The following is a 22876-nucleotide window of genomic DNA, read 5'->3' as shown; positions in this document are numbered from 1 at the left end:
TGTGTGCAATTGTAACACATTTTCACAACAGCTGCAGAAAATCCAAGGTCTTCAGCTCATTTTGAACAAGTTTCCAGTCATCATGGCCACAAATTCTGAAAGAGTTCAAATCAGCAGTAAATAGCTTAATATTATTATAATTTACTAATTACACTGTCATCCCATTTATTTAAATCTAAGGAAACATTTTTTTTAATATACCAGTGTATTTGAACGTTTTCTTGCAAAAAAAAAATGTAAACAAATGCAATCCTTCACAGAAAGCTACAATATGGTAAGGATCATATCTTTTTGTAACTTAATTTCCTAATACACAACAATAGTTAGCAGGCTAAAGAGTTATTGAGTCAACCTAAAACATGACCAAACAAGAACGTAACTTTTCAAGTACATTTTATTACATTTTTAAAGAAGACTGTAGTGTTTCATTCTTCAGTATTTACACACTGAATTTGTAAAAACATAATGGATTTACTGAATAATAATGATGGAAAGAAATTGACCACAAAGATCAAGAGGACAACATTTCTACAAAAGAGACATTTAAACAACAGACAACATTTATAAAGGTTTTTTAGAGTAGTTGTGGACTGTAATTCAGAACATGAATATACATTCATACCTTCATAATCGATGGTTCCGTCTCCATCTTTATCTGCCTCCTTCATCATCTGCTCCGCCTCAATCTCATTAAGTGGTTCCCCTGCATTCATCAGTACATATCTGAAAATGAGTATTAAACATGAAAGGGCATGATGACAAACATGAGGGTTTTTTTTAATTTGTTTTATCTAGATTTTAATTTGGAACCAAAATAAATAATTACTTGTTACCACTTAATTGAAGTTGTAGTGCAAGCCAGTATGTAATAGATCAAATTAAGAATTAATAAAGGATTTACTTATTTGGTGTAAAGGAAATGTTAATGCTTTTCTTTTCAGACGCTTATGTTACTCTTACTTGAGTGTGTTCCAATCAATATATCCCTTGGCCTCTTTGTCAAATACTTTAAAAGCAGCTCTGAGTTCAGCGTCCTGGTTCTTGGTTCTTTCGTGGTACAGCGCCATCAGACGCAGGAAGCTGTCACAGTTAAATACACCTTTACCTGAAATGTCACAAAAATAATCAGTTCAACAAATCATCATTATCTGCATGGAGTACAGTAACTTTTGTTTGTAGAGTACACAAAGACTGATATATTTATAGAGACTTAAATACTGTACATAGAAGAGAAAAACAATGCATTAGAGATCATGTGATTTTTATGTGCTGTGAAATTAAAAAATAATCAAGTGCAACACTGCAGCCTTCACTGCATCCCAACATACTGTATCTCTGAAAAACGCTCCTGTTCTTTATTACCACAAATTTCCTAAAAAATGTTTGAGGAAGAAAAGTTGTTGAGTGATATTTTAACATAAAAGAACATCTTCCATTTCAGCTTCATTTTTCCAAGTATCTGATTCTCGTATTTGGATAAACACATCCATGTGTACACAGCTTACTGTAAAGCAAAAAAAAACTTACATCCCTGTAATAAATCTTTGACATCAAAATGCCAAAATAGAATGAGTAAAAATGGCAGCATTACAGCCCAGACAGAAAAGGGAGGTTTAAAGACAGAAGTTAATAGGAAACAGGAAAGGAAATGGCAAATGATATCCTCCAGCATAACAGATGAAATGACAAATATAGCTCAAACGCTGGCATTGGGATGTTAAAGGGACATTTGACACAAATTTTTACTTATATCAGAAGTCAACTTAAAAGACTTAAATTAGCAGAAGGCAGAATATCATGATGCAGTATTTCAATGCTTTGCTGGGCACAAAATGAAGCCCCTGTTCAAGTCACATGCTAATGACTAGAGATATAACCTTAGATTTTTGTTATTTTATGACTTTTCTGTGTGATTAATTTTCACTGTGATGGTATAAAACTATTTGTTATTGCTAGGGAACTAATTGTGTAAATGAATGAAAACATTGAAAAAGACTATCATCACATCAATAACATCTTAATTCAAAAAACCTTTTCCAACTGTCCAACTGCAGTTTGTTAGCTTTAACTCCTGTGCAGTTCGGATCATCCCTTTAGGTGATTGTTTGTGTATGTGTGGCACAACTATGAGATGCGCCAACAGTCTTTGTATAAAGTAAAGCCCATTATACAGAAATCACACATAGTGAAACCCTGACACCTAGTGATTAATGTGGTAACCTGCAGTAACAACAGACTACTGCAGTGTTAGATAATGTCTTGCTTCTTTATAATGCACTTTGGAAGATGTTACTCATGTTGAAAAGTTGCACATGGGTTTCCTTTATTAATCCTAAATCTATTTAGATTTGCAATTAAAATCCAGACTCATTTGGCTGCAAAGGGTAATTCCAATTCCAATAAAATCTTAACCTTATCAGAACAAAGGCAAACATCCATTTTATCCACCTTCCAGCTCTTTAGCTAATATTAATAGCAAACTTTAGCTAATGTGAATGGCCAGGCTATCATTACAAAACCTAATTCAGCACTTTAATTATTTGTTTGGTTCAGGTCGAACTTTAGACGGATAAAGCTTCTACTTCCATCCTCACCTCTGGGTGCAGCTCAGAATACATGCAAGGCATTGCTTAAAGGCATTTGAAGGCGTAGCACATGTGCGGCAAATAGAACCATCTTACAATATAACAGTCAAATACACCATCACCACTACAGTCTCGAAAAGCTTTCTGATGATGATATGCTTCAAAAAGATACAATTTATGGCAGGGCTGTTGTACTGGATGACATTTTACTTACATATATACCTACTAAAGTGTAAGTTCAATCCAAGAATAACCATTGTTGTTATTTTAGTTAAATATATTTTAGAGAATGATACATTTCCATAGTATGGAGTTTACAGTCATTGAAGGCTTATATTCACCATCTTTGTCCACATCTTTGGCCATCTGGATGAGCTCTCTCTTTGTAGGATTGATTCCCATTAAACTCATCAGTCTCTCCAGCTCCTGTGTCTTCACATCTCCGTTTCCCTCTTCATCGAACATCTCAAAAACTCCTTTGTACTCTGTGATCTGCTCTTGTGTTAACTTGGTGGCCTGGAAGAAAGTTTAGGGAATTTCAGTATTTGATGTTAGTAGTTAGCGAGATCACTCAAGAGGAGTAAAGATCAGCACGGCAAAGCTCCTGGAATTACTTCTTGTTGAATTTTAAAATGTTGATTACATATATTAGAATTAACAGTTTTGTTTATGAAGTTTCTTTGTCTTGAGGCTCTCACCATTTTCTCTGGTAGTCCAAACACGGCTGAGGACAAGCACTGTGACAACAGTGACTGTAGAATGAGAGGATGTCTTAGCCTCATCATTACTATACTTCTAATGCTCTTTCCCCAGAGCCTAAAAGAGCATGCTTCAAGACCTTTTATGGCACTTAAAGGATGGACTTGCTAATCACCCGTGAGGAATATTTGGATACTGATCTCAACTATCAAATGGTAAACAGCATAGGAAAATAATAGCTTTTGTTGTAATTAGTTAAAATACGATATTATTCTCAAAGAAACCAAGACAAAAGGGGCTAAAGAAAAGATAACAAAATACGCAAACTAACAGATGCATTTCCTGACCTCAACTTCACATGGTCCACTTATGGGAGCTGCAATTAGCTTGCTGTTAGCCATTAGCAGGTGTTTGTGCAGCCCCCAGTGATTCTCATGAAAGCAGACAACCAAATATGGGGGCAATAAACTACAAGAAGTTATTTCCAACATTGCAATGGGAACATTAAGAATTTCACATTTGTTAGTCAAGGGGGAAGAGCTATGAATCTCTGTATACAACATGCCTCCAGTGACACTCCAGTGTGTATTAATAGAGTTTGAGTGAAGGAACAGTACCAAGTGAACCAAACTGAAAACTGCAACACAGACTTTTGGGACCTTATATTTATATTAGCTGATAGTCAGCAAGTTAATCAATAACAAAACAGTTGAAATGTATGTTGTTCTATCCTATATTCTATTTTTGTACACTCATGAGGAACACTTTCACTGAATAGCCGAATGGGCAATAGTTACAAAGCAATATTGTATAGGATCAGACAAAGCAATGCGCAAATACTGTTTTCTTCCTGCTTCTGCATTTTTGCAACCCAAACAATTTTCATGTCATGATCAAATGCTGCTATTAAAATTCTGCTGACAAGCCATAATAAAGATGATCCTGATAATCAGACTGAATTGCCATTTTGTTTCACTTCATGTGCGGGGTGATTCAGAGGTCTGGTACCAGGCTATTATAAAGACATCCCAAGTGTTCTTTATATCACGAGGGGTGGGGTCTGTCTCAGGCATTATGTCACCTGAGCCTACTTCGAGTCCCAGACAGGATGTAAAAAAAGAAAAACAGAGAGAAGGAAGAGGTATGCACAGGACTGAAGGAAAAGAGGGGTGATGGAAGACATGCAAGATGGGATGAGATGATGAATGGGTGTGGAGAGGTATAGGTGGAAGGTGAATGGATGATGGAGAGGAAGGGTGGCTGGCTCGAGAAAACTAAGGCAGTGGGATTTTTTTTAATTAGCATGCCTTTGTTTGTGATGACTGCTTAGTGTGACTGAATTATATTGTTGTAATGTTGTATTATGTAAACTTGTTGTCAGGTCTCTGCTGTAAGAGATGTTGATGCCAATGAGGCTTCCTGCATAAATAAAGCTTAACTAACTATTTGTTTGAGGTACTGTATAGACTGTGACAGCTTAAAGGACAACTATCCAGCAAACAGATCATTTATGATCATTTCAGAGGAATTGATGTATGTTTAACTATGGCAGCTTATTGAATTGCACCACAAAATGACATATAACCAGTAAGGTGCTAAAGTGACAGATGCTTTTGAAAGTCAAGGGATACATGATTAGTGCACACTTAATGTTTGATTTAATCCCTCTTTCTATTATTTGTAGTCTTACTCTATCTACCTATGTACCTGAGGAACACAGTAAACCCCACTACACATTGTTTCCTAATTAGCTAAGGGCAGATTGTGTTGTTGACACTGCTATTTTTAGCTAGCTGTAGACAGCCCTGCTGAAATCATTAATGCCACTTCCTACTTTAGGAGCCAAGTTGGGGCCCGACTTACTAACTGACTCAGCCTTTCAGTTAGACTGGGTTGCAGGGGAAAAAACACCATGTTCTCTTGGCTTCTAATGGACTCTAATGAACTGCACATATATACCAAATGAGAAGTGCTAAACATTGTTCAAAGTGATTGATCACGCTGGCATCTCCAGCTGTAGTTATAACACGAATCGAAGGTTCTCTACCCATCGCTGCTGCAGCGTGGGGTTTCCCAGCGCTGACTGCAGGGTTACCGCGCCCATCTCGTCGTTCGATGGCCGGACGAGAGTGTTACTACGGAAAGGGCAGATGTTAAGCTTGGCAAAAGGGAGACAGTAGGCTGTCTTGTTGAATGAGGTATAGTGACTTTAAAGATTAGCCTTTTTGTCTGCCTGGGCAGTGTCTTCAGTACAAGGCTAGTGGGTGTGATCCCCCCCTCCCCTCTCCGGTTGGTTGACTGAGGTTGTCAAGCTCCCTAGCCGTAGCCAGCGTTCGGGAAGGGCTGCTCCTCGGAAAACTAACGCTAGCTGGCTAGCTAGTTAGAAAGCTAGCGTTGTGGTGTTCGTTGATGCGTGGATCGGAGGTATACACCGTCTTGTTTTCCAGTCAATGCCAAAACGCAAAAACAAACGCAAATTGAACCAGGTAAGGTGAAATAAAGCGATGATCACGCTGCTTCCACATCTTTCACAGTAACTGTTAATATCATTAGCTAATGAATTGTGGCGGAATTGAACTGTCCGGGGGTGGGGTAGCGATAGCTAGCTTCCTAGCCATTTAGTTAGCTGCGGTTAGCTAGCGTTAAGTTGGCTATTTTATCTTAAGCAAATACAAGTAGCGAAGGTACAGGAGTGTCTGCCGCGGTGGATCCTGGCGCCCAGTTTTTGCGATGGCGGATTGCTACAAACCTTATCCCCACTGGTTTATGCATCCAGTCAAGTGAGATAGGTTAACCGTTGTAAATGTTAGCGAAAGCCCCTGGTTGGCGTTGAAGTAACGTTAATGTTGGCCAGTGAGGCTTGATGTCAGTGATGGCCCAGCGGAGGTGCTTCTTGGCCTAAAATACAGTACTTAAAGTAGTGTGTAGTTAATAGCCAAAAGATATTGAAGACAACTGTAATGATAATGTTAGCACTTTATGGTTCATAGTTAGCACTGGGTTGCTTTGTACGCGAAATGTTGCATTTAAAGATGTTGCTGTCAGTTGATGATGACACACTGGGTTGGGCTGGAACAATAAACGTCCCGTGAACAAATTAACAGCAAATACTGGTTATTGGCAATAGCAGAGCAGCCAGCATCACTAGTTAACTAAGAAAATTGAACACTGTATGTATATGTATTTAACAGCCACACTTTATCAACGTGAGTTATTGTAGTCGCGTTAACACCCTATTTTTTTTTTACAAGCCGAACTAATAAGTTAGCACATTGCTGCCTCCCTGCAACGAAACGGCCGCGCCGGTGCAACGCCTTTAACTTGGGTTAGTAATGTTAGTTATTTATCACCAGTTAGCTAATTAGCACTTATGCAGCTATGGATGTTAGATGGTCATCTACTGTATGAAAAATCGCCTGCATCTGTTATTGCATTTTTTGCTTACTGAAGTCAAACAGGCCATCGCCGCCCGACCTTGCAGTTTTTTACAGAGTCTGGTCCACTACAGGATTAGAAAGCCAAATAAATATACTGACACGTCGTAATCAAATCAACTGGGCACTGTCGGGTTTAACGAGATTGTTAGTATGTAAGTAAGTGGATTTCAGGAGGCCAAGCAACCACCGAGTTTCTAGGTTTACCCACTGTGTTGGCTTGAAAGCTAACTACATAGCACTCCATGCAATTGCGGAAGAGCTGCTGAGTCTACCCTTAAGTGGTTGTGGTTACGTTTTTTGCATTAGACGGTACTAGCTATTTGATTTATCTGTCATGAAAGTCAGCGGAGCTTACGTTAGATGACTTTGCGTTTCTACCGGACATTGTTAAATCACAAGTAAAATGGTTACTAATACAGTGAGTTCATTGCTTTCTTGAATACTAGCTCTGCCCTGCCTGCAGGCCTACACTGTCAAGCCTGCTAGCAAGCTAACTAGCGGACAGCAGTCTGCAAGATGGCGTTTAGCTGCATCTTCTCAGATTTCCATCAGTGCAAGTCATATTATCATTACACTCAGCGGCGTTCAGTAAATGTAGAAATTTGATTAGAGTTAGTCAGATATTAATAGTCTAATCCTCTTTTTCGCCACATTACGGTGCTGAATTGCAACTAAATTTCTTCTGAAATATGTGTAGAGTCTCTGTAGCCAAACAAATGAGTGTAACACACGGACTAAAACAGCTACCCAGCAGCCAGTCAAATACAATGCAAACTATTCTACTGTTGTAGGCAAATCACAGTACTGCACATAGTCACTAAGTCAACTATCAGTACACCTCATACAGTGTGGGGTAAACCTGTGCACAGATATCACTTACAAAATATACATGTTAGATATGTTGATTCTATATCTTTGTATCTTATATTTTATATGTGGCTGTCATACAGTAGCTTAGTAATTTCTGTTTACATTACTGTTAAGTACATTTATATGTATTTTGCAAATTAATTTTACATATACATGGATTCCTCGAAAATGCAACTTTGTCCTAGTTTGTTAAAGCCAGAGTGGTACTAATTGTACAGTATCTAGTCATGCCGGACAGCTGGAAGAGAGGGACTGTATTAGGCTTGTGATTTCACTGGCAGCATGAAAATCCAGGCACTTACTTTAAGCATGTTGTGTGTAAAAGAATTAAGATTAAACTCATCCTTTTATGATTGGGAAACATATTTCTAATGCCTGGGCTGGCTTTGCCAGCTGTTTATGTTAGTGGACATGGATAGGATTAGAGACTCATTGACTGAGGATTTTAGCTTTTAGGATTATGTAGTTGCTCAGTGATATTGCTGGTTATGGCCTTTTCTGTGATCCAGCTTTAGACCTGTGAAACATTGCATTATCATCGTTTAACCGTACAGATAAGCTGACTTGTCATTTGAGAACAGATGTATACCACTGCAGAGAGAGATACATTTCGTAAAATTTTGACTGGAAATGTAGGAGACACCTTTTTAAAAGTAGCAGACACAGACTGCCCTTAAGGAACTTGAGAACAGCTAGTGAGCTACAACTCCAGGCTGTTTGCCACTGCTCATTGTTTATCATGTAGTCAGCTGACCCTGATCAGGCGCTTGGAAAGGAGAAGTGATGAGGGAGAGGAACTCCTTAACTGAAAGCATCCACAGAGGTCAATGGGAAATAATATTTCTAAATGTGTATTTAAAACTCTATGTAACTGTAATAATTGTTTGATTGAGAACAAAGTGTTTGTGAATTTGATATATGACCAAAGAGCATTTTTAAATTAAAAACTATTTTAGTTTAGAAGTTACAGAAACCTGTCAGGTTGAACTTAAATGCTTTTTAATTTAATTCATCAGAAAGATGTTTTAGATGTTTTCTATTCATGGCTAGTGTTAATACAATAATTTCATTGTATGTGGAGACAGAAAACCCACAGGATATTTATCATACACTACACTACTGCATTGGTAAACTTTTTATATGAAAATACAAAACAATTTTCTCAAAACAAATTTATTATCAAGTTGAGAATATTTTTAAATAACAAGTGTATTTTCAGAGGTTTTCAAGGTGAGAATGGCATTCTGCTGTCCCTTGATGATACTGCATAATAATTACATTCCATGACACGTTTATTTATAGATTAATGAGTGTAAGAGGATAACCTGTGTTAAAAAGGTCAACCAATCAGAGGACCTAAAGGATAACATAGACAGGTAGAGAAGATTTTCAGCCTTGTTCTGAAACCTCCAGTGACATAGGTCAACTGACTGAAATACACCAGGTAAGGTAACTGGGAAGGCAAACTGAAGTGTGTTATTCCCAATCTGTTTTAAATCTGAATTAGAGCTTAGTTTGTCAGGTATGCTAAAGATCTTTCTGTTGTCGTTTTAACCGTGCATTTTTACATGCATTATGCAAAGATCTCTTGTATTGTTAGATGCAAGGGGCAATACGTCTCTCATTAAAGCAGCTTGCACAGACGATAGTTTTTATATTTCTTTGTGTGAGAGTTACTATGTACTCAAAGAATGGCGTTTCTGGGTTGTTATCTTCCAATGTCATGTATATCTATAGAAAGTTGTGTGCGCATACTCAGTTTTTGTTTGTTATCCAGTTTTCTAGGCGTAGTCAGAAATGACATTGTGTCTGATTTAGTACCACAGAAAAAATTTACCTTTTTTTTTAAACATACACACTCACACACATTAAGAGTATTATTACACATTTGTTTCCTACAGTAATGTACTTCTGTTTGACACATGAATAATTAATTAAATGGATCTGAGCACAAGGGTATTCATTTTCCAGGATAACTGGAGTCGGTATGCAATCAGTGACTACTTCACAAACTAATAAACCAACTACTGACCTTATTAAAAATAAGGCTGTATATTCATTAAGCCGTTCACTACTATTGCTTGCGATCATGTTGCCATCACGTTGTTGCATTGTGCTAACTTTGCAAAACTGCTTTTTATTGCTTTGAATAAGTAGACTTAGACCGTACATGTGTTATCAAACAGTTGGATTGCATGTCACAGTATGCTGCAGAAATAGACAGATATAAAATGCTTCAGTAATGTAACTAAAATTAGAATACTGGATTAATTAGCTCATTTTTACTCAATTTTACCTTTTGATTTGGTCAAGGTAATCTGAAAATATGGTATCCATGGAGTGTTGTTTTATTCTAATAAGTGTCTTGTACAGAATAGGTCATCAGGCTTTTGTTTTTCTAGCTTCCCTAAAATAGCTGTCTTAAAATGACTTGAATCAATGCATTTATTTTCTTTAATAAAAGAGATGATGTAGTACAAGATATGGTTATTATATTTGGAGCTTGCTATTTGTATCATGACACGAGTTTTTAAAATGTATTTTATTAGATGCCTCGAGGCTCTGTATTAATATAAGTGGCTTATTGATCACTTGGCTAAAATTCTGAGTATCCCAGGGATTGAGGTCAACAGGATAATGACTGCTTTTCGGATAATTGGAAAGTCTTGCCTTAACAGGATTTGGCTGGCAATCTAAATTGTATGTCAGGATTATGTTATCGACATTGAGGTGGGAAAGTAAGGTTGAACCATTAACGGTACGTTTACGTATATTGTAGGTAAACAATTAAGTCTATTGAAAAGTCAGTTGAACTGTGAGCAGGCTGAAAATCCTTCTACCGTCAAGACATTTGGTTTTGTCAGAGCTGGGTTCAGGCCCACTTTGCTTACAGTTGAAAAAATGACCTTGAATTTCAAATGAAGATTTGTGTGAATGATGAAAGTGCTTCTCTTTATTCTTTTTTTAGATCAACAAGTGCCCCGGTAGCTGGAGTAAGGTAATTGAAAAAGCAGAATAAAATGAGTGAACTGGACCAGTTACGCCAAGAGGCAGAGCAGCTCAAAAATCAGATCAGAGTGAGTAAAAAAACACTTTTATATGCCGTATTATTATAAGAATGTGAAAATACCATTTAGTCAATGGAAGTTAAGCCGATACAGCGAAGATAGACGTGACATGGAGAAATCCTGTCCTAAAGATTTGAGTTTTTCTTCTTTTCAGGATGCCAGGAAAGCATGCGCAGATGCCACACTATCACAGGTAACATTTAACATAATGATGTTTCTCTGAGGTTGAAAAGCGTTTGGTCTGAAATTAACCGCAGTACTTAATGTTTTGCAGATCACAGCTAATATTGACCCTGTTGGCCGAATCCAGATGCGTACAAGACGAACGCTGCGGGGTCATTTGGCTAAAATCTATGCCATGCATTGGGGAACAGATTCCAGGTAAACCACCAGAATGTATAACTTATGGTGTGTAGGTAGATTTTATTGTGATGTTGTTGCATTCTGTTCTTGCTTTATATCAAATATTGAGCAGAAGTTAGACAATGCCTAAATGTAAGGGTTGTTACACTGATGCAGTTAGTATCGTATTATTACATTAGGTCTTTCAGAGGTTTGGCAGGCACCTTGTCCCTGCAGTCCTTTCTCCTCAGTCTTTGGCTTATGATTCTAGGTAAAAATAGATTTTGTGTGACAACTCCGATTGTTGTCGTGGTGATGTTTATAATGCTGTTCTCATTTGTGTAGGCTCTTGGTCAGTGCCTCTCAAGATGGCAAACTCATTATTTGGGACAGCTATACCACAAATAAGGTAAGTCATGTTTTTGATATATATTAAGGAAGTAATGGTTGAATCAATGCTTTCCAATTAGATGACACAGATGGGCAAAGTAAGTTTAGATGAAGGTTTGTCAGTTTTGCCCTCATCTTGCAAAATAAGTAATAATAGCTGCTGCATTTTTAAAACTTGAGAACTTGCAGGCAAAGCGGACACAAATGAATGATATAGGCCTGTTTTCTGGTGCTTTGCATCAATGACACTGCATGTCTTTGTTCCTGCTGCACTGTATTTTGCAGCATGCACCTATTCTCCTGGAACTTGTAAGATTCATACTAGAATGATATTAGAAGAAGGGAAACTAACTGTACCCATGATGCATTCATTTGGAATGAATTCAAAAGGGCTGCAGATCAGCTGAGAGAGGCATTTGTGGCCTTTGCACACCAGACACATCAGCCCCAAGCAGTCAATGGGATGGGTGGAAGTGGTGTGCAGTTTTCATGCCCAATGGGCAATTTGACCCTCTCTACCACTGATAAAAAATTCAAAATAGATAATTATGCTCTGTCAAGTTCCAGTATATTGAAGAATCTTGTGTGGTGACACTCAAAGAATTTACATTAAGCTTGATGCATGGGCAATAAATCCAACAGGGAATTAAAAGATTAAAGGGTCATTCTTCCAATGTATCTCTAGACCTACTGAGAAGATTGCAGGCCAGATTGAGGTCAGAATTGTATATGGGATACCTTAATGCGTATAGGGGCTCACAAATAGAAACACTGCAAGTTTCAGCCTTTGTTAAATTAAGCCGCCACATTATGCTGTCTGTGAGTGCCATTAAGTAGCAGTTTATTAATTGATATACAGTATTATGTTTCCATCAAAATGGAAATGATTCGGGCCTGATTATACAGGATGCTGTCTAATGTCTAAACAGTACATTCTGTGCTCTGTTCTCATTTCATTCGCTCTTGTTACTTGGGTCATGGGTGCTTCACTTGGTGTCCTGGAAGTCACTCTGATTTTAGGCTAGGTGCACAAGAGCAGTGGGCGTTTTAAAATAACAAGCCTAGCATTGAAAGTGGTTAGACTCGGAAATACATTTATATCTGTCTATTGACCACAGGTAATGACACTGGTTATGAATGTTGTTCATTATCAAATTGTAATGGCATCCTGGTTGTAAATAATTTCAAAAAAAGTTCTCCAAAAAATATTAAATTTGACAAAAATTGACTTAACGTATTTATGTGTGTGTGTGTGTGTGTGTTTTGTTGTAGGTTCATGCCATTCCACTTCGATCTTCCTGGGTCATGACTTGTGCATACGCACCTTCAGGAAATTATGTGGCCTGTGGTGGCTTAGACAACATCTGCTCCATTTACAACCTGAAAACACGCGAGGGGAATGTACGTGTGAGCCGTGAGCTCGCTGGACATACAGGTATATGATCTACTCGCATTTTTTTTATCTGTCACTTAAAATCTTAAGCATTACAATGAAAGTGGTAGCAAATTACAAAAAGTTGGTTCATCACTTAATAGTTGACTAAAATGGATTGCAAAACTACAATCTCAACTCCATAAGCCATATCCTCTGAAATGATCTCCAACTGACAACAGTAACATTCAACTAAAACTATAGCATGCTTTGGTGTACTTAACATTATGAGGTCATACTATATGTTGCACATAAAACATTTGAAGGAAATTAGCAGATCATTGGTGATTGTAATCACATTTCCTCAGAATTTGTCAGAAAATGCGAACCGTTATTTGAAATACACAGTTTTTTAACCTTTCATCTAATCTACCTTTTGTGACAATAAAGAAATCAATAAAGGAGCCTAGACATGAAAACAAATGCATAAAGCCACACAGTAAACAAAATACGGAACTACTCAGGCCTCACAGCTGCTTGTCTGAGCAAGATGGTACTTTAAAGATCAATTAATATCAGTGTCTGTTGATGCATACGTGGCAGTTGAATGTACACTGCTAGTTAAATATCTGACATGACATTCCATATTAATAACTTGTCTACTGATTCTTTGAATATCAGGATACCTGTCCTGTTGTCGCTTTCTTGATGACAACCAGATTGTTACAAGCTCTGGAGATACCACTTGGTAAGTAAAAGGATCGCCTACATTGAGTTGCTAAACTGTGTTGTTATCAAGGCAAACTGTATCTTAATGGCGTATTTTATTTTCTAGTGCACTTTGGGACATTGAGACTGGCCAGCAGACAACCACGTTTGCTGGACACACAGGTGATGTCATGAGCCTGTCATTGGCCCCTGACTCACGGTTATTCGTCTCTGGTGCTTGTGATGCCTCTGCTAAACTCTGGGATGTTCGAGAGGGCATGTGCAGACAGACTTTCACTGGCCATGAGTCTGACATCAACGCCATCTGTGTAAGTTATTTAAAAAAAAATCAAAACTGTGCATTTATTTTTTTTATATTGTATTGTATTTTCTATTATTCCTCTATTGTGCATTCATGATCTCTCTTGTAATTTTTAGTTCTTCCCTAATGGCAATGCCTTTGCCACGGGCTCCGATGATGCCACCTGCAGGCTCTTTGATCTGCGTGCTGATCAGGAATTAATGATCTACTCTCACGACAATATCATATGTGGCATCACCTCTGTTGCATTCTCAAAGAGTGGCCGTCTTCTTCTGGCGGGATACGATGACTTCAATTGTAACGTGTGGGACACACTAAAAGCTGACCGTGCTGGTAAGTAGCTGAAGCGTGATCTCAAATAGCAGCCCTATTTCCTACAGGTTACAAAAATACTCTCAGGTCAATAATTAGTCTTACAAAGTGATAAAATATTCGTTTTTGCTTGCTGTCTTTTATTCCTGTTGACAATTACAATTGTTGTACTTTTCTAGGTGTGTTGGCTGGACATGACAACCGTGTTAGCTGCCTGGGAGTTACTGATGATGGCATGGCAGTTGCAACGGGATCCTGGGACAGTTTTCTGAAGATCTGGAATTGAAACCTGAAGGTTCCTTTTTTTATTTATTTTACATTTGCCAAAATTTGTACCTAAGGCTATTCCTAGTTCAAAACCAGTAATTGCACACGTTTGTTAAAGCCTCATCTTTTACTTGGCTGGAGTGGAAGCTGATGTGCTCTTGTGCTACTTTTGTCCCCTCAGGTTTAAGAGAGTTGTGGGTTCTGTTTCTTATATACTTACCCCTGTATTTTCAGTAAGCTCCAGATAAACATCAGGACAACTGCAACTACGTCTAACATTTGTTTAAGCTTAATTTTTTTTTTTATACATGACATGCTGTACGGAGAAACAAACCGGAGGAGGTGCATCTATTACTGTTGTGACGTTGCTGCCAACTGTAGAAAGAAAGATTCCACTGAAAAGACTTCCATGGTTTTAATGGCTTTAACATATGAACATGTTTTATTACACTGACTGTCTTAACTTGGCAGGCTACCCCAAAAGGCCAAAAACTGTAGGTTGCTCTGCAGCTGGTTGTAGATATGTTGAACACAAGCAGCCCCCTCCATTCTTAGGTCAGTCATTGTGACTAGATAGCTTTCTGTTAAATCTGCCCATTAGGTCTTAAAATGACACTTGACAGAAGGTCCATCAGGTTAGATTAGTTCAATTCTAAATGTCATTTGTCTTTGTTTCCCAGATGTTCTTTTAACTCCAAAGTTGACTGGAAGACCATTACAACTTCAGAATGTTCACAGCATCTTCTTCAACACTGTTTAAACTGACTTGGACACCACAAAAACGAAGGGAAACCAATGCCTTTCCTACACAAAGAAGAGCACAATTGTTTATCACCTAGTTAAGAAAGGATCTCCTGTGGTATCAAATCAGAAACTTGTGCATTCCTTCTTGGACCATTTTATGTTACCTTGAAAGAGAAAACACTATCATCCCATGCAAATGTGTGCGTCTTGAAAGCAAATGTTGGAGTGTAATTGTACAAATTATTTAACTTTTTTTTTTTTTTTTAAGAATTCTATTCTGATGGTTTGTTATTCTTGATGGCTTTCTTTTTTTTGTCATATTTCTTTAGTGGTTTTAGATATGTTTGAATTACAGCTTGTCTTTCTAATCCAGTTAAATCATATAAGACAGATGAGAGAAAACATGCAGCAAGTAATGCAAGTAAAAGCTTGGATCATATTACACGAGCAGCTTTCAAAATGTCCATGATGTATTTATATACTAGCTGTTTTTGTTTCATCACAGCCTTTTGCACATGAAGAAGCTTTGCCTCTCAACTAATACTATGTTAACTAACCAAGCACATGCTATAAGTTATGAATGCTCATTCCAGTACAAAAGGAGTTATTACGAGTAACTTATACAGTTAACCCCCTTAATTCTTGTACATGCCTTTGACTTTGGGTGGGAAGGGGTGGGGTAGCAAGGTAGGTGCTGAGATAATTGGGGCATGGCTGGATTTTATTATATGGATGGGGGGTGGGGGGGGGTTGTGTTTAGTATCCACTTTGAGTGAAACACCTCACCTGACTAAATAGACACTTCCTTTGCTTGGGACTGCAGTTGCAACTCTGTGAATGAAATGTACAAATCAATGTCTGAAAATAATGGTCTGATGTTTTAAGTTAAGACATTTAATTTTGTCTGCCATGAGTTAATTTAGATGTGCATGCTGTAGACTTGCTTTCAATGGTGCAAAATTCCTAGAATTTTTTTTTTTTTTGGTTTTGTTTTTGTTTCTGAAAAGGAGAGTAACCTATTGATTGAACTTAATAGAAGCCAATTTTTTTTGGCTCCAACTCTGCATACATCATGTACTAATACTGGTAATGCTATGCACCAGAGTGAGTAAGAATGGAGAAAGACTTAATATTGACTGCATACTTAGTGTAAATTATGCTTACCAGTTCTATTGATGCCAATTTTTGTAATAATTATAACAATCATTGTGAGAATTCTATCCTTGACAAGTCCTTTTTCTCTCCAAATCTTCACATTCAATGGAACAAAAACGTCCTCACATACTGTCCATACTAAAACTTTTGTACATTTTTTTTCTTGGTCTTAAATTGAAAATCAGAGCATCTGAATGACAACATTTCACTGTATACAGAAGCACTTTTGTTAAAGTTGTGACATATTTTCACTTTTCTTTTTTCTGCGATGATGTACAATAAATGTGATGTATTCGTGTGTGGCCACAAGTGAAAATGCAATTCAACTGAGATGGATTCCCTTTTCTCTTTCCATTAATATTATAGAGCTCTGCACCCTTATGTACCTTTTCACTTTTTGTATTTCATTTCAGTCTGGTGTTACACGGTGAGCTGGATGCAAGATAGATACTGTACTAAATTGTACTGTTATTGATTGAAAAATGTAATAAAAAGCTGTTTGAGATCTCTTTGTTGAGTTGAATCTGAAGGATACATTGGATGTCTGATTGGGATCAGTAGTAGAAGTTGTGCGGAGATAGCTTTTCACTATTCAAGGAGGGCAGGGATTAAAGTGAGGCAAGCAACACAAGACCACATTTTAAAGTAAAACCCAACCAGCTGATTGTAACTATGTAGTTTAGCTTTACTTATTTAAGATACTGAGATGGTCTAATGATTGTGGGTGAGCTTGCTTAGTTTTTGAGACCATAAAATCCTTTTGGTTGGCTCATTTCAGATATGCCAAATCAAAATTTACCAAACGTTTTTAACACTGGACTATCATAGCTACACTTTTGTAAATGAATTACAGGTTGCTGGTGTTGCTCTCTGTTTGCAATGCAGAAGCTCTCATATTTGTTTTACTACCATATACTTATACAGCATGGTCACTGTCACACGAACCAGCACTTTTATATACTGCCTATTTTTGATATATTTACAGGATATTGTTTATTCTATTTTTTTTTAATGTACAAGTAGATGATCAACCTACTCATTTTGTTGGATGGAATTGGAACAAGTTTACAGATAGGTCAAATGAATTGATAACATCCTCTTTATCAGCCTGTTTATTAACAACGTCTAGGACTCAGCTCAGACTTGCAATTTATATAAATATTCGTTTGAAGATGTAGCAATGGATATCGACTGTGACGCACACTTTTCATACCAAACTAACCCAAGAACCTGATTCAACAATACAATTGAATGTTTACATTTGCAAGTGCCCGACAGTTGCTCAGCTTGTGACTGTAACACATGGTGCGGCGGTTATCAGTGATGATGACCCCCCCCCCCCCCCCCCCCCCAACTATATTAGAGAAATGAGAACGTTTTAGATTGAAGTTAAATCCTTCTGATCAATAACTGTACTTCAAACATTTCGCTTCATAGGCACAACTTTATAAATCTTTATTACCGAATGTGTACTTCCATACAAACCGCCATCTTGCCATCGCTGCGAACCAATATAACAACCAGCTAACGGAAGCTGCTGTAGTGGATGTACCACCAAACCCGGCCTACTATAGTCCCTTACAGGGGGGAGCAAAATAAAAATGATTATCAACAGTAGAATTCACTGATTTGTATTACCATCGATACAAAAAAACAAACACACAATATAAAAGCGGAGTTGGTTTTACAACTTTATAATTACGAATAATTACATGACAGTCTATATTAACGAGAAAACTAGAAAACACTAACCGCCACGAAATGGAACCGCCCAATCTAATGACGTAGTTCCTTTTTCGCTTAGATAATACCATTTTGGTAGGCCTTACTTGCCGCTTTCATGTACCTCGTGGAAAAAATATTTGATTCTGTATTTCTTACTTTGTATTTGGGACGAGACGAGCGCTTTGTTGACGGTGGATAATTTAATCGGCCTGCACAAGCCATTTTGAGGAAATCGTTTTGTCGGATTAGTTAGCGGGGGACCGTACGCAGTTTTCATTAAGCGGCACAGTTGAACGGTCGTCGTCCAGTGTTGACGGCACAGCTCCCCGTTCCTACGAACAAAGGAACAGTAAGGTCGATAGCTCGTTAGCGTACGCGGAGCGAAATATTATTTATGAAATAATTTAAAATTAAACCCACCCTAACGCAATTTTTGTTGTAATGTATTAACTTGAGACGTATTTTCTTCAAATATAACTAACGAATTAGCCTGACTCATTTAGTCCTGTTAGCAACATCGGCTAAGGTTAGCCGCAATTGTGGACAACTAGCGAGCTAACTGCTAACGTTAGCATTGTTTTGATTCAAGCAAGAATTTGGGGGGAAAATGGCAGAAGTATATATTCGAGTGGCAGAGGAGGAAAACGAGGAGCCCATGGAGATACCGTCCGAAGACGACGGCACTGTTCTGCTTTCAACCGTGGCAGCTCAGTTTCCAGGGGCGTGTGGCCTACGATTCAGAAGCCCCGTGTCTCAGTGCATGCGAGGAGTTCGTCTTGTGGAAGGGGTCCTGCACGCACCAGAAAACGGATGGGGGAATATCGTGTATGTGGTGAACTATCCAAAAGGTAGATATGAGTGCTGTATTCATGTATCTTTAAATAGCACTTTATCCTAACAGGTGGCCAGATGTAACAATTATTTATAATTCATGATGTAGCTTGAGCATACTGAAAATAGATGAGTGACGTGTAGTTTGTTCACGCCCACAGAAGTGCGTTTTGAGGCGCTAAATCCATTCACAAAAATAGCAAAACAAGATTCACGTGTTGTTTATACAAAGTTGTCAATGTATTTTGGCACATCTTGTCAATGCTAATACAGCAGCCCTGCATTAAGTTATATCATCCTGGAATTCAGGAAGTTTTGTTGAAACTGGGTTTTAAAAAGGTGATGCTTTAACTGGTGAATTGTTTTGTATTATACTGAGAGGTGTTTGTAATGTTTAGTACTTACTACTGTCATAGTAAGTAGTTAAACCATGGGCAACAAAGTCCTAATAACTGCATAATAATTCAAATGTAATGACATGAAAGACATATATGTGAACATCCATCTGCTACTAATCTGTTGTAAATCATTTTTAGAGACTGTAAAGATTATGCACTTGTGTAGCAATTCTAAAAAGTACATGGACTGATGTTATCAAAAATGTATAAGCTGATAAATGGAAAACTCAAAGAAAGTGAATTGCATTTTGCTTTTGTACAACTTAGGTCTTTAGCTGTTTACAAAGTAGTAAAAGAGTAGTAATGACAGAGAAAGTCACATCAATTTCTCTCTGTGTTGATCACATTTTAGACAACAAAAGGAAAATGGAGGAAATTGACGCATCTTCTGCCGTGAAAATGAAGAGAGGGGACATGAAGACATCTGACCTGATCGTACTGGGTCTTCCTTGGAAAACAACAGAGCAGGACCTGAAAGACTACTTCAGCACATTTGGAGAAGTCATCATGGTTCAGGTATAACATTAGCAACATAAATAAAATACACAATGGTTTGGGTTGTATGTTATGACAATTGATCATCATTGCTGGATTTTTTTTTCTCTCAGGTAAAACGAGATGCCAAGACAGGAAACTCTAAAGGATTTGGCTTTGTGAGATTCACAGAGTATGAGGCTCAAGAAAAGGTGATCTCCCAGCGCCATATGATTGACGGGAGATGGTGTGACTGCAAGCTTCCTAACTCGAAGGTGAATATGGTAATGTCCATGCGTATACCCACACATTATGGGAATGAAAAGCATTCTTCACACTGTAACCTGTAGCATCTCCCTAAGTTTCCCCCCCCTTTTGTTAACAGCAGGGTCCGGATGAGCCATTGAGGAGTCGGAAAGTGTTTGTAGGCCGTTGCACAGAAGACATGACCACAGACGACCTACGGCAGTTCTTTATGCAGTATGGAGAAGTCACAGATGTCTTCATCCCCAAGCCATTCCGTGCTTTTGCCTTTGTCACATTTGCAGATGATCAGGTACAATGTTAAATGTATGGAAAGTACTTCCTGTTGTAGTGGCACCATCGCCCAGATGACCTGATTTGTGTCTCTTTCCTCACAGGTTGCCCAGTCTCTCTGTGGAGAGGACCTAATAATCAAAGGTGTCAGCGTTCACATCTCTAATGCTGAGCCCAAACATGGCAATAGGCAGTTTGATCGCACAACACGATTTGGGAATGGTTTTGGAGCTCAAGCATTTGGCAGCAGCCGTAGTGGGTTAGGGAGCAGCACTAACAGTAGTCTGGCTAATTTTGGTTCCTTCAGTCTGAACCCTGCTATGATGGCTGCTGCTCAGGCTGCTCTGCAGAGTAGTTGGGGGATGATGGGCATGCTGGCTAGCCAGCAGCAGACATCCACCTCAGGCAGCACCTCCAGTGGAACAAGCTCTAGTAGGGACCAGAGTCAGTCTTTCAGTACAGGCAACAGCAACTACGGCACCAGCTCAGCCAGTCTTGGCTGGGGAACAGGGTCAAACTCTACAACCAGTGGAAGTGGGTTTAGCTCAGGTTTTGGGTCCAGTATGGAGTCAAAGTCGTCTGGGTGGGGTATGTAAGTTAAATGTTTGTATGGTAAGTATTGTGACAAAGATGAGTCTTTTCAAATTTTATTTCTGGTGTTGATGCGTATCTGAAAACATAACACTTTTGTGGAAGATGTTTTGTACATTTGGAAAACAAGCTAAAGATTTAATTTAGAAAGTGTTGAAGTGAATTGTTTACCAGGATGTCTGACTAAAGTGCTATTTTTGATGTCTCATTTGTTTGTATCCATTTCAACTGGATTCTCTAATGCATGTATTGTGAAATGTGATATAACCATTTTGAAAAATGCATGAATGTTTGTGGTTCACCATTATCCGGCTTTGTCATCGACCTTTTAAAAAGGCAATCTTGCATTGGGAAGAATCTGGTTGAAAACTAAATGTTTTAAGTGCAACTTTATTTGCAGTCAAGTTCTGTGGAAAAGCCTTCATTGAAATCTCTTCTGCAGTTCACCTCTCTTCCATTTTCCTGTGAGGAAGCTCCTATTTGGCAGCATTCTTGGGGTGATATCGGTATCATTCTCCCTCTTCCCACCTGTAAATGCTATGCCATCAAAGAACGGCTTCACTCCGCATGTTCTAAGAGACGGTGGGTGTTTTCACTTTTATCCACTTTTAAATGGAAAGAACTGCGCAACTGACATTTTAAGAACTGATGAGTGCGATTGAGGATGGCTTGAAGAGTGAAGCGATGAGTGAGCGAACGGAGAGACGCGTGAAACGGACTGGTTGTGCGGTGAAAGAGCCCAATTTGACTGCTTTTTGAATGTGTGAGTGGAAGCTGCAGATGCTACGAGCGCCTCCCCTAACATGGACATTCTTTAATTAGTACTTCAAGATTTTTTTTTTAATCTTTGCAAGTTTTTCCTTACTCTTAAGTATGTCGATCAAGTGCAGAAATATCAAAATGTAGTGGAATGTTGTGATGAATATTTGTATTGCTTATATTATCTGATTTGAATGCTGTATGGTGTGTGCTTTCATGTTATTGAACTGATCTGTAAGTGTGTACTTGATGTGGATGACACCTGCTGAAGACTCTGGGGGACGCGAGTGATAGTGTGAGAACGTGGAGTGGTGTGTCCAATGGTTCCCAGTAGCTCTTGTTGTTTGTGAGGTGTTTAAAAACATGTCAAATGAAGGGAGTTGTCTAATAAAGTTCATTTGAATAGATGCTTAGTTGATATTACTTGAGTCAGTTTGTCAAATAAAAAAACATCTAATTCGATTCACATATCTAGGGACCTTGGGCTCTGCTGGTCGAGGTCTCCGTTTGAACCCTGACTGAAGTCTGTTCTGAAGGACGAAGACGGAAGTTCCAACACACTCAGTGTGTGGCCTTCTCAGACATGACATGGGGTAGTACCTGTCTTTTTGCTGCTTTTGATGGCTTGTCAGAGTGAATTATCCCTTTTTGATTATTCACAGCAACTTTTAAGGTTAGAGGAAAGTTAGTCTAAAGGGTCATTGTCTTAATTTTAACGTTACAGAGCTCAGAAATGTGGAAAAACCTCTCCAAACAATATTTATCATCCCGAATTTGGCGAAAGTATTGGTAACAAGTAGCACATTGCTGAGGAAGGAATTGGTGATGGGGATTTTTAGATGGCCTTACTCATCCAGTGGCCACTTAATTAGGTACACCTGAACAGTCTATTGCAATTCAATACAACAGTCACAAGTTATGTTTATGAAGTTTATGATGTCTTTGTTGGTGATTGTTGGAAAGTAAAGAAAATGATTGGCATAAATGTAGATTGTCAAGTGGGTGTATTGGATTGCATTAGATTGTACATGTGTACCTAACAAAGTGGTCACTGAGTATGTTGTGGATAGTTTGCCAGACAGTCTTAACAGTCTATTTGAGGTTTCCCATTCTAGTTACATTTTGGAGAAACATGGCAGGTATATCATTTAGCAGTCTAAACAGCTGTAATAGGAGAGTTTGAAGTTAGCTTCAGAGTTCTTGTGTCACTTTGACTGCTTTCTTTGAAAAAAAACCTACATTCAAATCAGTTCATGCATGATCATTTTTGTGATGTCATACCAGTGCCAA

At 38.3% G+C, this 22876-nt stretch overlaps 3 protein-coding genes across 8 annotated transcripts; 2 read left to right on the top strand and 1 right to left on the bottom strand.

Moving 5' to 3' along the window:
* Positions 1 to 51: 51 nt before the first annotated feature.
* Positions 52 to 5388, bottom strand: LOC139283214 (calglandulin-like). The gene is made up of 5 exons (XM_070903191.1): positions 5332 to 5388; positions 2927 to 3101; positions 961 to 1105; positions 623 to 723; positions 52 to 95 (listed from the first exon to the last, which is right to left on the bottom strand). Exons 1-5 carry the CDS (start codon positions 5386 to 5388, stop codon positions 52 to 54), a joined length of 522 nt encoding a protein of 173 aa, XP_070759292.1.
* Positions 5358 to 15775, top strand: gnb1b (guanine nucleotide binding protein (G protein), beta polypeptide 1b). 2 transcript variants are annotated; one of them, XM_070903429.1, is made up of 12 exons: positions 5358 to 5770; positions 6536 to 6609; positions 10560 to 10668; positions 10814 to 10852; positions 10934 to 11040; positions 11347 to 11410; positions 12664 to 12826; positions 13445 to 13511; positions 13599 to 13800; positions 13910 to 14126; positions 14285 to 14400; positions 15053 to 15775. In XM_070903429.1, the coding sequence occupies exons 3-11, from the start codon at positions 10612 to 10614 to the stop codon at positions 14389 to 14391; spliced, it is 1023 nt and encodes a 340-aa protein (XP_070759530.1). In that variant the 5' UTR covers positions 5358 to 5770; positions 6536 to 6609; positions 10560 to 10611; the 3' UTR covers positions 14392 to 14400; positions 15053 to 15775. The 2 variants fall into 2 exon arrangements, with proteins under 2 accessions (XP_070759530.1, XP_070759529.1); XM_070903428.1 differs by lacking the exon at positions 6536 to 6609.
* Positions 15776 to 18100: 2325 nt separating this feature from the next.
* Positions 18101 to 21993, top strand: tardbpb (TAR DNA binding protein b). 5 transcript variants are annotated; one of them, XM_070902447.1, is made up of 5 exons: positions 18101 to 18844; positions 19578 to 19741; positions 19834 to 19974; positions 20088 to 20255; positions 20341 to 21993. In XM_070902447.1, the coding sequence occupies exons 1-5, from the start codon at positions 18604 to 18606 to the stop codon at positions 20830 to 20832; spliced, it is 1206 nt and encodes a 401-aa protein (XP_070758548.1). In that variant the 5' UTR covers positions 18101 to 18603; the 3' UTR covers positions 20833 to 21993. The 5 variants fall into 5 exon arrangements, with proteins under 5 accessions (XP_070758548.1, XP_070758547.1, XP_070758546.1 ...); XM_070902446.1 differs by having other exon boundaries at positions 20085 to 20255; XM_070902445.1 differs by having other exon boundaries at positions 19834 to 19983.
* Positions 21994 to 22876: the final 883 nt, after the last annotated feature.

The sequence above is a fragment of the Enoplosus armatus genome, chromosome 3, assembly GCF_043641665.1.
Source record: "Enoplosus armatus isolate fEnoArm2 chromosome 3, fEnoArm2.hap1, whole genome shotgun sequence".
Lineage (NCBI taxonomy): Eukaryota > Metazoa > Chordata > Actinopteri > Centrarchiformes > Enoplosidae > Enoplosus > Enoplosus armatus.
The sequence above is the reverse complement of the archived record's forward strand: the minus strand, read 5'-3'. Positions and strand labels throughout refer to the sequence as shown.